Source organism: Python bivittatus, unplaced genomic scaffold (assembly GCF_059951505.1).
Source record: "Python bivittatus isolate LINGU-HERP-01145 unplaced genomic scaffold, Pbiv_v1 ctg000080_np1212, whole genome shotgun sequence".
NCBI lineage: Eukaryota > Metazoa > Chordata > Lepidosauria > Squamata > Pythonidae > Python > Python bivittatus.
The window spans coordinates 85068198-85081673 of NW_028277035.1; the positions used below are offsets into that span (position 1 = coordinate 85068198).

At 38.7% G+C, this 13476-nt stretch overlaps 1 protein-coding gene across 1 annotated transcript in view; it reads right to left on the reverse strand.

Annotated features, from left to right (window-relative positions):
- The window catches only part of PRKAR2A (protein kinase cAMP-dependent type II regulatory subunit alpha), a 94317-nt gene that overhangs the window by 70991 nt on the left and 9850 nt on the right, over nucleotides 1-13476 (reverse strand). The window contains exon 2 of the mRNA XM_007437004.4: nucleotides 6867-6902. Coding sequence (XP_007437066.1) covers nucleotides 6867-6902 — 36 coding nt within the window. The remainder of the gene's footprint in view (nucleotides 1-6866; nucleotides 6903-13476) is intronic.

A 13476-nucleotide genomic window follows, 5' to 3' on the forward strand; every position in this document is an offset into this window, starting at 1 on the left:
TATTGAACCATAGTAATGTAAATGTTCTCCAATATTTATTGTCTCTGAGTTGATCTAGATATAACGCTGCATTGCTATGGCCCAATTGTACCCTAGATGAGAGTTTACTATATAATATTCTGACTGTAATTCTCTACCAAGAATCCTTTGCTTAAACACCATTTTCTGATCTTGTCCCCTAGGTATGAGTATCTCCCTTGAAAAACTCTATCTATCTATCTATCTATCTATCTATCTATCTATCTATCTATCTATCTATCTATCGAGTTTCCAGAAGGAATCATATTTATTAATATTAGCTGTATCAGACCTTGAGGCTGGAAATGAACTTTTAGCCAATATTTAAATGTACATAGCCATGCTGTTGTTTCAACTTTTATAAGTCCTGCCTCCAGCCACAGCATGTCCTGAATAGTAAACCATGTGATTTTCTGACTAAACGTGTCCAGTCCCAGTCTATCTCAGGTCACTGATGCCTAAGATATTGATGTGTGGTCATTTCATTTCAACTTTCACTGTGTTGAGCTTTTCCCGTGTTCATGCTTCTTATGCTCAAAGTTCCCACTGTAATTCTCTCTTAGCAGCTTCAGATTTTCTTTTCCTGTATGGTAATATCGGCAACTAGACACCCTGTCTGTAGGGTGTAATCTAGCCATATCATCAATACCATTAGAACTCCAAAAAATCCTCAGCCTCTCCTCAGCAGCATGCTGATTGCTATCCAACCTAAGGTGCCCATCATTTTTTAAAGTTTTCTATGTGGTTTGCTTGGTAAAAATACAGGAGTACTTTACCATTGCCTTCTCCTGTGCAGTATGAATTGATGGTCTTGCCAATGTCACTAAAGTGATCATCTGCCTTTAGCATCTTCCTATATCGCTGCTGCCTGTTTGCTTTAGCTGGGCAGCTGGGATGACCTTCATGCCTTGGATGACCCTGCTGGGAATATATACTCTTGGCATACACTCCTAGCGTTCTTCACTCATCCCTCCCAGGAATACTACCCCCTGCCATGATGAGGCAAGCACAGCAGAACCGGGGGGGGGGGGGATGCCTAACTTTTACTGCATCTAAATTTTGCATCCATTTAATCATACAATCTTTGACTTGTTCCCTTTCTGATTTATACTTCACCAGCAGTTTATAAATAAGGCCCAGCAAATGTTCCAAGTTACATGTTATATGTATATAACATATGTATATGTTTCAAATTCAGTCAAGTCTCTCAATGTTCCCCCTTCCTTCTTTTAAATTCTTTTAAAACCATGCAAGTTATTTGAAGATGCTGAAACCAATTAGGTAAACTAAACCATTGTAAAATAAGAGTGTCAAAATATTTTATCTGTCTTGTTAATAACCAAAGCTGGCAAACAAAACCAAAGATAAAAGTTGTTATCTCTCCACTGCATATTTCTTTGTGCTCTCCTGTTTGTAAAAATAGCCCTTTCATAACAAAGCAAGAGGTAAACATTTAGGATTATTCTTTTTCTGTATTTATCCCAAAAATTCAATATATTACTTTTTGCTACACCATCTCTTACAAATTGCTTCTATGAGTTCAGAGGCCAGGCCATAAAGAGATATAATCCACTCTGTAATTAAGCGGGTGGCATAGTAATACAATTTAAAGTTTGGAGCCACTTTTTTGAATCCTGTAAGATCTTGAATTTAATCCTTGGTCTTTTATTGGACCATACGTAGTTCATTACTTGTTTATGCCTTGAGTTATTAGTTTAACTCCTGAAAGTTTATTTTCCTGATATATTTTCATCAGCCCCACCCCACCCAGGAGCATGGTGCAAAAGGGCTTTTTGGCGCACCAAGACTCTGGGGCTGAGTTCACTTAGAGACTGAAATTCTGGTTCCAACTGTGGCCGTAAGTCAAGGCCTATCTGTATGGTATTATTTTTACACTGATTTTTTTTAATGTGCAAATATTACTTATTTTCCCCTACCTGCCACAAAAGACATCCATCCTGCCTCCTCAGAACTCTACTATCCTTGCTACATATAAAACAATGCTTTCCACTGCTTTATATGTGGCAAGGATACATAGATATCCTTGCTACATATAAAACAGATAGAAATTAACTTTGGTGAACAATTTAATTTCTACCTATACAGCATTAATTGTCCCACAGATATGAATCTTTTCTATTACAGGATTAAAGAGAGGATACATTTCAAGTATTCTTAGTTTAAATCACACATTCCAGAGTTTTAACCTTAGCCTGGGACATACTGTTTCAAGTGTTTCAATGTTTCTCAATTGGCTTATTTGTTTTTTGTCATTTCTCCAAACCATACTTCAAAAAGGCATCGGCCAGTAAAACAGCAAGCACACCCTGCTCTGCTACTGACTAGGAGTTAGTTAAAGAATGAGGAAGAGAATATGTGTAGCTCAGGGTTGAACTGTGGAGTCCTTGGAGTTCTCTGAGCTTGATTGTTTTCTTGCAAACATTTCGTTACCTGGCTAGGTAACATCTTCAGTGCTCCACAATGTGGAAGTGTTTGGGTGATAGAATCTGTTAAGTACAGGTAGTCCTCAACTTACAACCACAACTGGGACCAGAACTTCCATCACTAAGCGATGCAGTCATTAAGTGAGTAGTGTCCAATTTTACGAACTTTTGCCGTGGCTGTTAAGTGAATCTGGCTTTCCCCATTGACTTTGCTTGTCAGAAGCCCCCTGGGAAGGTCGCAAATGGTGATCACGTGATCCTGGGATGTTGCAACCATTGTAAATACATGCTGGTTGCCAAGTGACCGGATTTTGACCACAGGGGACACTGCGATGGTCATAACTGCAAGGTCATAAGTCACTTTTTTCAGCACCATCATAACTTCAAATAGTCGTTAAACAAATGGTCATAAGTCAAGGACTACCTGTACACATTCAGAGATTAAGCATCATTTTGGACTTTGTGGCAACTGGAAATCATCAATGGAGACAATCTGAGTCTCATTCATGCAAAAGTTTCCTGTTCTCTCATTCTTTTCCACACAAACAGTAATCATGTATACTTTTAACTTATTACAAGAGCAACTTAGGAACAATAGTTCATGCATTGTGATGTGACGATGTTGACCTGGGGAATTTATCTCATTTATGTTTCTTCATTCATCAACATAAGTGCTGTGGCAAACATTAAAAAAACAGACCAAAAAAGTATAAAAACACAGATTAAAATTAAGAATAAATAAGTACTTTGATCAATTCCCAATTAAAAGCCTAGCAAAAGAGGTGTCACTTTACAGATTTTCTAAACACAGAAAATGCAGTGCCTGAAAACAATGCAGAAGGCAGGAAAGATAGACTTCTGAGAACAGGTTCATAACTGGGTTTATTTTTTTTCACTATATGCAGGTACACTGTATGTAAAAGGGTACACTGCATTACTGACAGGGGTGCTATGCTGTTTAGTCTTGAGGATGCCAAATGCAACAATGTCTACTATGTGTGTGTGTTAACAGACCATTTCTGTTCTCATATTTCTGAGCTTCTTTTGCAGATGCGCTGCCAAATGCAAAAAGTATGTACTCTGCATGAACATTAGGAAGCCTCAAAACCATAGCCAGAAAAATATTCTTTTGTTCTTAATCATGTCCTGTGTTGAAATGAATCCATTGTTTTTGCTTCTTCAATGAGTTCAGTTCTGTGCCTATTTGTGGACTGCAAAAAACAAGCTGTTACTTTTCTTATTTGCTATTCAATTCTTTGAAATGTATTTTTAAAAATGTAAAAACCATTTCCTTGACCAATTTTTCTGTAGGTTAATAATAAATAGCAGGGACTACAAAAAAGAATCCAGAACCTTGACTATGCCAAGAGAGCAATCCAGCTCTTTAAGAATATATTCCTCACACTCTGTGAATGGATTAGGGTATGCCGATGGCTTGCATGTACAAAACAGAATCAGTGTCAGCTTGCCTAAGCAAAGTAGAGACCAAAGTGCAATTTAACAGGGATCCAGATCTTCAGGGCTCTGTTAAAACTTGTTCCTCTTCTAAATAAGCTTTGCTTGAGTAGCTGGCTTGTCCAGGTAGAGCAGAGGGAAAAGGGTAACTGGGCATTTATCCTGGGCTATACGTATGACAGAAGTGAGGACCAGAAGGCTGCCAACCACAGCCCCACTTCAAAGTCCCAAAATCAGCACTTAAGCCTGCAAATCTCCACCACTGGCCAGCTTTGCCTTGAGTCTACCTGGAACTCCTTGTGCTTGGCCCCTCTTTCTTGCCATTGTGGTGGAGATAGATCATGCTGGGGATGATGGATTAGGCATGCTCTTCACATAGCACGACAGGAGGCATCCAGCTTTTTCCAGGTCACTCACCATGCCTGGAGCTCCTCCAACCACACTGTTTTGTACTGCCAGTTAAATACCCACAGTCAGCTTCTGATAGTGAATTCAATTAATTGCAGACCACAGTAACCCAGAACACACTACAAACTCAAGGCTTTCTGCATAGCAAATAAATAGAAGTGCTTACTTTAGCAAAAACGTCCACAGAGACAAATATCAGGTTCAAGAAGATCCAAGAATAGTCTTTCCAGTCCAAGGTTCCAGGTAATCCAACAACAGTATATAGATAGGAAATTTAAAAGTTGTCTGCTACAAAGAGCCAATAACACAAGTCATCTCTTTTATATAATTGGCTGAATCACACTTCTTCAAGTAAATGGCTTGATTCCTTTGCTCTTCTCTTCTTAATCTGCAATATGTTGCTGGGCTTGGGACTTGCCTAGCTTAAGATCCTCAGGTGTATTCCCTTCAGGTAATTCCTGTGATGTAGGCTGGGACTCAGATTGGTCAAAGTCTTCCACTTCTGAAACTGAAGACCCGGATTGATCCCCAGCATTCATTGCCACCTCCCTCATTCTCTCTGGAAGGTTAGCAAAGGCACAAGAAAGCCTAGTTAGGCTGACCAAAGCCCTCAATCACTTGCCAAACACCTTCAGCCCAAGGGATTCAATCCCAGAACCTTGTTGGTGAGTGTTCTCGGCTTTTCTCTCTGCTTTGCTTAGACAACCTGGCTTTTCTAGGCAGAGCAGAAGCAAGTTCTGTCAGCTATCCTACTTCCTTTGTGGAAGCCCACCTCCAACCCCCAATTTGCTTGCACCATCCCTGTGGAGTCATTACCCGCAATCTGAGGACCTCTGGCTAATGGATTAACTCTAGTAACATCTGGAATTCTACTAAAGCTATCCATACAATAATTACATGCCAGCCCAACAAGGTAGACCAGACTAAGAAACCAATGCCATATAGGTCAGGACTACTTCTATTATAACAGCTATAGTAACAGAATCTTGCAAGTCTGAATGTGCTTCCCTCTCCCTCACTTCATCTTCTTGTGAACTGCGGGGAGGGGGGGCTTAACTGAGACATTTTCTCAAGTTATTTTCTTGGCCCAGGCTCAAGCCCCTCTTATCTGACCACTGCCTTGGTAGTGGCTCTTCCTTCTGTCCTTTAAGGCGATTCCCTACGCCCTCTACACTACATGCCTTCTCCTGCAATCTAGATATGAGTACTTAACTAAGATAGCCTTAAAGTACCCAGTTGTAGCTGGTGCTCAGAAGGAGTCACCTCCATGTAGTTTTTTAAAAATGTGTATTCTACTCTTCAAATATTGGTTTCCTAGGGATTAGAAAACACTGAAATCACAATGTGAAATGCCTAGATTTGAGGAATTTGCATTATATAAATTCCTTGACTAATGTAAAAAAAAAAGGTAAATAGACTTGGATCTAAGTCCTAGGACTGAAGGCTAGACTGGGATGTCAAAAAAAAAAAAATAAAGAATCCCAAAAGAAGGCAATGGCAAACTACTTCCATGTTGTTGACAGCTTGATTGCTTCCATGCAATCACCAGGAATCAAACTCAACACAAAGGAGAGTTTAACTTTTTTCATGTTTATTATTATTTAAAACATGCACAATGACTAAAATTCAGTTTATGAATAATAAAAGCTTAAACAATAGACAGCTTTAATTCTGCTACATTAAGAGTAAATCCAAATTAAAACTGTACCATAATTTCAATATAAAGTTTTTATACTGTACTTGGGCCCAGAAAAGGGGTAGCAATTTAGGATTATTTCAACAATCCTTAATGAAACAGTGTACTATGTTACAAATTTTGATGGGTTGATCCAATTGATTCACTTTCATACTGATGCTTTGAATCAAATCTTTGCATAGCGTTAACCAGTATATCAGAAAGGTACAAACTTATGAATTGCAAATATTTTTCAGTTCAACCATATGGTTTGTGAAGATAATTATATTACTACAAATTTCTGGTATTGTTCAATATAACAGTATTATGATTTTATTGCCGTGCTGTTTGTAGTTCTGTGTTTAATGTAATTTAATGCTATACTGTCCTGAGGAATATAAGATACTCATTGTTTTTAATTGGAGCAGCATATAACCTTTGGTAATACAATATAAATAAAAAATCAAGCATTTGAAACAAAGTAACTCAGTCTCTCACATTTACTGTGAAGGTGATTTAAAAATATTCTATCCTCTCACATATTTGCTCAAGGAAAGGCCTGAATGGTTTAGTCAATCATTATGGTTTTATTGGCTTTTTTATTCCATAAACTTAGTTTTAAACATTATATTACTTACAGTAAAGCAAACAGCAGCCATACTAAAACAATCCAGACCTGCAAAGTTTATCTTTTTTTCTAATTTTCCTAAAGTCAATACTTATTTTTTTTTCAACACTTTCCAGCTATACAAAGTGAACCAATTTTTCAAATCTGGGTTTGTTAATTTTTGCAAAATTCTTTCTTTACTATTAGGTAAAGTAATCACTGAAACATTATTTGAATTATATAATAAAAGAATACTGACCTGATACTCTTCGGTTAAATTTGCTAATAACAGGAGCTACAACAGAAACAAAAAAGTCCGGTAAGTTAGGAAATAACTGGTGGTTGAAATTATTAAACAGGATCATAAATATCTAACAATAGATTATCAACTTCTTGCACTATAACAGGTTGGCCTTCTTTGTTTTTATTATTTTTTTAAATTAAACTTCAAAAGCTTTATTTTAACTGCATATTTAATGTTAAGATTTTCCTGAATGTAAACCGGAAGCCCTGAAGAAAGGTATCTCTAAGAATTTTAAGCTTAAAGCAAATTCTATGCTGCTGGCAGAGAATGAATAAAGAACTGCATTTATAAACTGGGCACGGAAAAGAAGCTTTCCTTCTCATAACACTTTTCTTTCTTTAATCCTCTCATAGACACAGAGGAATACGGCATGTCCATGAACAAGCATGCAGTTCTTGGTTGACTACAGTGAGTAAATTAGTGCTTAAATGTCAGGTTGGTCAATATGCCCCAAATACAATAAAATGCACAGCTCAGTAATTTGTATCATTCTGTCATCATGCAGAGTTGTGTGAAGGTCTTTGTAGATAAGAACTACCCAAAACAATTTGCTGTGCTTCTAAAGCATTTCACAGGATTTAATTTTCATGGAACAGATTCTGGCATATAATTTCTCTGTATTTCATAATGTTACAGTACACAGTAAAAAAGGTAAGTAGTTTTAGATTAAAGTTGTTACTGGAAAAACCCTTTCACTTTTATGCTATTTGCCATAATCAATCTTGCTGCAAAATTGCTTTCCAGGAATCATCCTTAATGTATAGTCAGTTCCATTTTGAAAACATCTACCCAGACCGGCACTCAAACCTGGTCAAGGAATAGCAACTGGACAGGCAACACATCTATCTATATATAAATAACTGGGACATAAAATGAATTTCCTGAAAGAGGAATATATTCAGCTTTGTATGTGGGTTAATCTATTTCATCACTGGTATAATGTATTGCCAATGAAGCAAGGAAACACTTTTAGCTTCATTTAAGCAGGGGGGTAGGTTTTTTAAAGTCTGCAATGACTTACTAATTTACCAATTAAATGTTTTTGAGTTGCCCGTGTTATCAGATACCAGCTACCACCAAATATTCTAACATGAATTTTAAAGCTGAACAAGATCATAAATCTGTATGAAACAATTTCTACTCATGAAGGTCTAATCCATGTTACACACAATCATGTAACACTGAAACCTAATGATTTTCTTTTCCCTCAGGTAAAGATAATTCAAGCTAGAGGAATCTATTCCTCGCTTTTTACTTTTATGCTCAAAATCAAATCTACATACTTGCAAATAATGTTTGCATCTCAGAAGAACAAAAGCAGTTGAAAAATACTCAACACTGCATGTTTAATGTGTACCAACACTCTTACTGACGCATGATCCTAGGACAACCAAGTTAGCAATTATAATTTGACCAGAGCTGCCAAAGCTAATGTTAGTAATGCTATTACAAATCACAGCAGAAGACAACTAAAGGACAAAATGGATAAGGAGGATAAATCTGGAAATCTCTTAAAGTAGTGAAATCAGTATTGTTAACAGGTCAAAAATGGCCACCTTTCTGAGAAGGATAGAAACATGAGAAGGATATTTAACAATTCAGACACATCTCTCTTTCTCTTCTCAGGTGAGAATAAATGAATATGTCAACCATTTCCATCAGACATTTTTAGACATATGACTGACTTGTACAAGCAGTTCTATGTAAAAAATAAATGGTCCAAGGCTGATATCACAACAGCAACCAGAGTAACTAACAAATAGCAACAAGGACACACCTATGTCAATAGAAAATTCACTCAGCTAAAAATGAAATTAAGAGGAAAAACAACAAGCAACAAAGAGTTCCTGTGAATCAGGAAAAAATGGAAACATGAAAGCAATATTATTTCTTTGATTATATCCTTTTGCTCAACAGAATCTCATTTATTCTAATATGTAAAGTGACTACCTTCAAAGAAACACATACGCATTCTCTCTCTTTCTCTCAATCATTTGGATTATAGCCTTCCTTTTGCACAGAAGAGACTGTGATCAGAAGCTCCCACTGCTGGAAGGCAAAGGTGATTTTTGGTGGTGCACTCTTCTCCTACATGCTACTCTGGAGAATCTTCCCTTCCTCTGAAGCTGCTTTTCACAGATGAATAGTGCCTTATTTCCACCCACGCCCTGTTACTAGCAACAGGATCCTATAAGCAGAATTTCACTCATAGGTAAACATATGAAAACATAGGAGAAAACTGCACAGTTCCTCACTGTAATCCTTTCCCTGGCATCCTTTGTTTTCTTTCCCCTGAAGAACTGGAACAAATTAAAAAATTGGCTATAAAATGTTCTTTTTCAAAATAGTTTGAGGCAAAATATTCAGACTGAACCCATTTGCTCCCCCCAAATTACCTCTAAATATTTTACAAGAGGAATTTTTTTCTGCCTAGAATCATTAAATTTCCAATGTTGAGGGCAAACAGTACTTGCAAGAGGAAGATACTTTCCTGCTTCCACTAGCATTGCCATTTTTATAAGAGAAGAAAGAAGGATTTAGATCCTTGTGGGCTTTGTTGCTCACTTTGGTAGAGGCTGGCAAATCTGTTCCTGCCAGTATGATAAGATCTTGAAGACCCACAGGTGTAGTGGCATCGCCAGCTATTAATTCTTGTACCGTAGACTAGGAACAAGGAACTGGCCCTTCTGCCTGCTCAGAAAGACAAAACAAGCCCAAGGATTTCCAGAAGAACTCCTCTACCCAGCCTTTTCAGTCTGCCTTTGAGATCCAAAAAAGAACACAGCAACATAAGGAACTAAAAGGAACACCTTAGCCCAGGATTTTGTTTCTCATAGCAGCTAGCCAGGTGCCTCTGGAGTGCTCCCAAACAAGAGAGAAACATACCCTTTCCTGCCATTGTTCCCGTCACCCTGGTATTTGGAGGCATGCTGTCCCCCAACCTGAAGAGAATACTGACTCTTCAAAACCAACAGATATTGATGGATCTGTCCTCCATAAATTTATTATACCTTTTTTTAAGCCAGCCAAGTTAGTGGGCCATCACCACATACTGCCATAATGAATTCCACTAGTTAAATATGAGATGCATGAAGTGCTTTTTTCCTGTATGTTCCGAATCTCCTTCCAGGCTTACTGGATCATTCTTGCCCTAATGTGATTAAGAGAGCCACTTTGGTGTAGTGGTGAAGGCATCAGGCTAAAAACCAGGAGACTATGATTTCTAGTCCTGTCTTAGGTACAAAACAAGTTGGGTGACCTTGGGCTAGTCTATCTCTCTTGGCCCTAGGAAGAACGCAATGGCAAGACACTTCTGAAATCTTGCCAAGAAAACTGCAAGGATTTGTCCAGGCAGTCACCAGGAGTCAAAAACTGACTCAAAGGCAGAATTTTTAAAAATTTAATATTATTAAAGAGAAATTTCTCCCTGTCTACTTTCTCCATGTCAGATTATATACACCTCAGTTATGCCCCCCCACCCTTTTGTCCAAACTAAACATCTAGACCTTTTTTTTAAGAAAGGTGTTTGCGCACCTGGTGATTTTGTTCGCCTCCTTCTGTACTCTGGTATATAGTTTCTCAAATGTGGTGACCAAACCTGTATACATTATTCCAGTTGATAATATACCACAGATAAGTATAAGGTTACTACAATATTTTAGTCCCTTTCCTAATGAACCCTAAAATAAACTTTTTCTTTTTCACAGCCTTAGTACATTGAGTTGAAATCTTCACTGAGCTACTCAGTTACTCAGATCCCATAAACGTGCATATGAAGACAGGTATTTTTCCCCAATGTGCATCACTTTACATTTGCTTAAACCGAATCGCTTTTGCCAGCTGACTATTTACCCAGTTCAAAGAAATTCTTATGGAGCTGTTCACAATCACTGTTAGTTTTTATCACCCACAAACCTGGCTACCTCATTGCTTAATCCTAACTCAAGCAGTTTATGAACAAGTTTAAAAAATGAAAAAGCACAAATCCTTAAGAAATTCTTTACATACTTCCCTCCACAGAGGAAAAATTCTCATTTAATTCCTACTTTTACTTTCTTTTTAAGCAGTACTTAAAAAGACAGGTCCTCTTATAATATTATAATTAGGTTTACTCAGGAGTATTTGGTGAGGAACCCAAGCATGCAACACTGACCACGTCACCTTCATCCAAGTGCTTACTGACACCCTTAAAAAACTCCAGCTTAGTGAGACAGAATTTCACTTTGTGGAATCCATACTGATTTTCCTTCAGCATGATTGAATATGAATAATGATTTTGTTGAAACAGATAATAGCCAACCTATAATTTCTCAAATCCCCCTAGGTTCCTTTTTAAACATTGGTGTTACATTGTCTCCCTGTCAGTTCTCTAACACTGCAAGTGATTTGAGTGACACACCTCTTTATCACTAGTCCATTTTTAGAATTTTCCCCTTTTGTATTCAAATGTGACTATATTTTACCCTGTTCTCAATTTCCATTTGCATGTATAATAAATGATAGAGTATTATGGTTGCTGTTCCTTATTGGTTACACAACACTTAATATCTTGCATTGGATCTTGGACATCACTTAGGATTAACTTTAGAGCTGTTTCTTGTCCAGTTGGTTCCAAGACCATCTCTTCTACAGCTGGAGTATTTAGAAATCTGTTTTTCTATGTCATCACATGAGTATGAATGTATTCAGTAAATGTGAGAGTAACTGAAGTCCCCCTCCCAACTTCTCCATACACTTCCCTTATTTCTTTCACCTATCAAGGTCATTCTTGGTATTTGGATCAGTTGAACAAAAGCATATCTTGACAGATAATTTGCATTTATAATAATAATAATTTATTAAACCTATATGCCACCTGATTCTGGGCGGCTCACCACAATCAAAGAAATCTGTAGTTGGATATTGCCATCTAGAGATAGTCTTTGACCTACAACCATTCATTCAGTGACCATTCAAAGTTACGACAGCGCTGAATGAATGGTGGTTACAACTGGCCCTCAGAGTTCCAGCTGTCTCAGCACCCCCACGGTCACGTGATCGCAATCTGGGCACTTGGCAACTAGTTCGCACTTACGACCAGTCGCAGCACTCCATGATCACATGATTGCCATTTGCAACCTTCCCTGCCAGCTTCCCCAAAAAGTCAATTGGGAAGCTGGCAGGGAAGACTATAAATCTCCCCCACCCACACACAGCCCTTCTGCACTTGCACTGCACCAGCCACTTGCACACACCCTCCGACCCTTGTCACATATCCCTCATGCTGCACCTCTCGCGCACCCCCATGCACCCTCAACCCACGCCACGCCTCACACAGCCCCTCGCACCTTCCCCAACCCACGCCACTCCTCTCATGCACCCCCACACCCTCCCCAACCCATGCTGCTCCTCTCACACACACCCTCACACCCTTGCGCACCCTCCCCCATAGCCCCTCGCTCCCTCCCCCACCCAGGAACAGCCACTTACTTGCCTGCCAGCCTGGGACTTGCAACTTCCAGCCAGCTTCCCCACTGACTTTGGTTATGGGAAGCTGGCAGAAAGTTGCCTCACCTAACGACCGTGGGATTCAGTTAACAACAGCAACTAGGACTGCAGGGTTTGCCGTCACTAAGCAATGCAGTCAAACTTTACGACCACATCCCTTAGCAACAGAAATTCCAGTTCCAATTGCCATCGTAAGTCAAGGACTACTGTATAGAGATTCTATGGAGATAAATAGTCTTTCAGGGCTTTCTAGTACAGTAGGTTAGATGTTATATCCTCTTTCATAAAAAGCAACCGCTCGGTCAGCAAACAGGGAGAGTAAATAAGGGAGTTTTGCACTGGGAGTTTGTACTTCATGCTATAAAATAGAAAGCATTCTCTTTCCTGCTAGGTTTCTATCTTCATACTTGCTATTTTTCTTTAGGAACTGTATGACCTAAAGGATAGCCCTTACGTTCTATTTTTACGGAGTTTAAAGCCTGTATTGCTGCTAGGTTATATAGGTGCCTGCTTACTTTAGCTAGGCAGCTGGGATGACCTTCACACTTTGGGCAACCCTACTGGGAGAATATACTCTGGGCATACACTCCTAGGGTTCTTTGCTCATCCCTCCCAGGAACTTCCACCACCACCACCCACTATAGTGGGACTTGAGGGGATGTTGGTAAATGACAGGGTCATAATGCTTTTTTTTTTAGTTTTTTTTTATCCCGCCTTTATTATTTTTATAAATAACTCAAGGCAGTGAACATACCTGATTACTCCTTCCTATTTTCCCCACAAGAACAACCTTGTGAGGTGAGTTGGGCTGAGAGTGAGAGACTGGCCCAAAGTCACCCAGCCAGCTTTCATGTCTAAGGCAGGACTAGAACTTACAGTTTCCTGCTTTCTAGCCTGGTGCCTTAACCACTAGACCAAACTGCTTGGAGTTTACAAGAGCCTGATCTAATGCTAATGAAAAGGAGCCCAGTACTTACAATTTTTCTTTTCTCTTTACACATCCCCTTTTAGTTATTTTCTGATTTGGTAAAACCATTGCTTACATCAGAATTAGCAAAGTATGGTTTGCATTTACCCT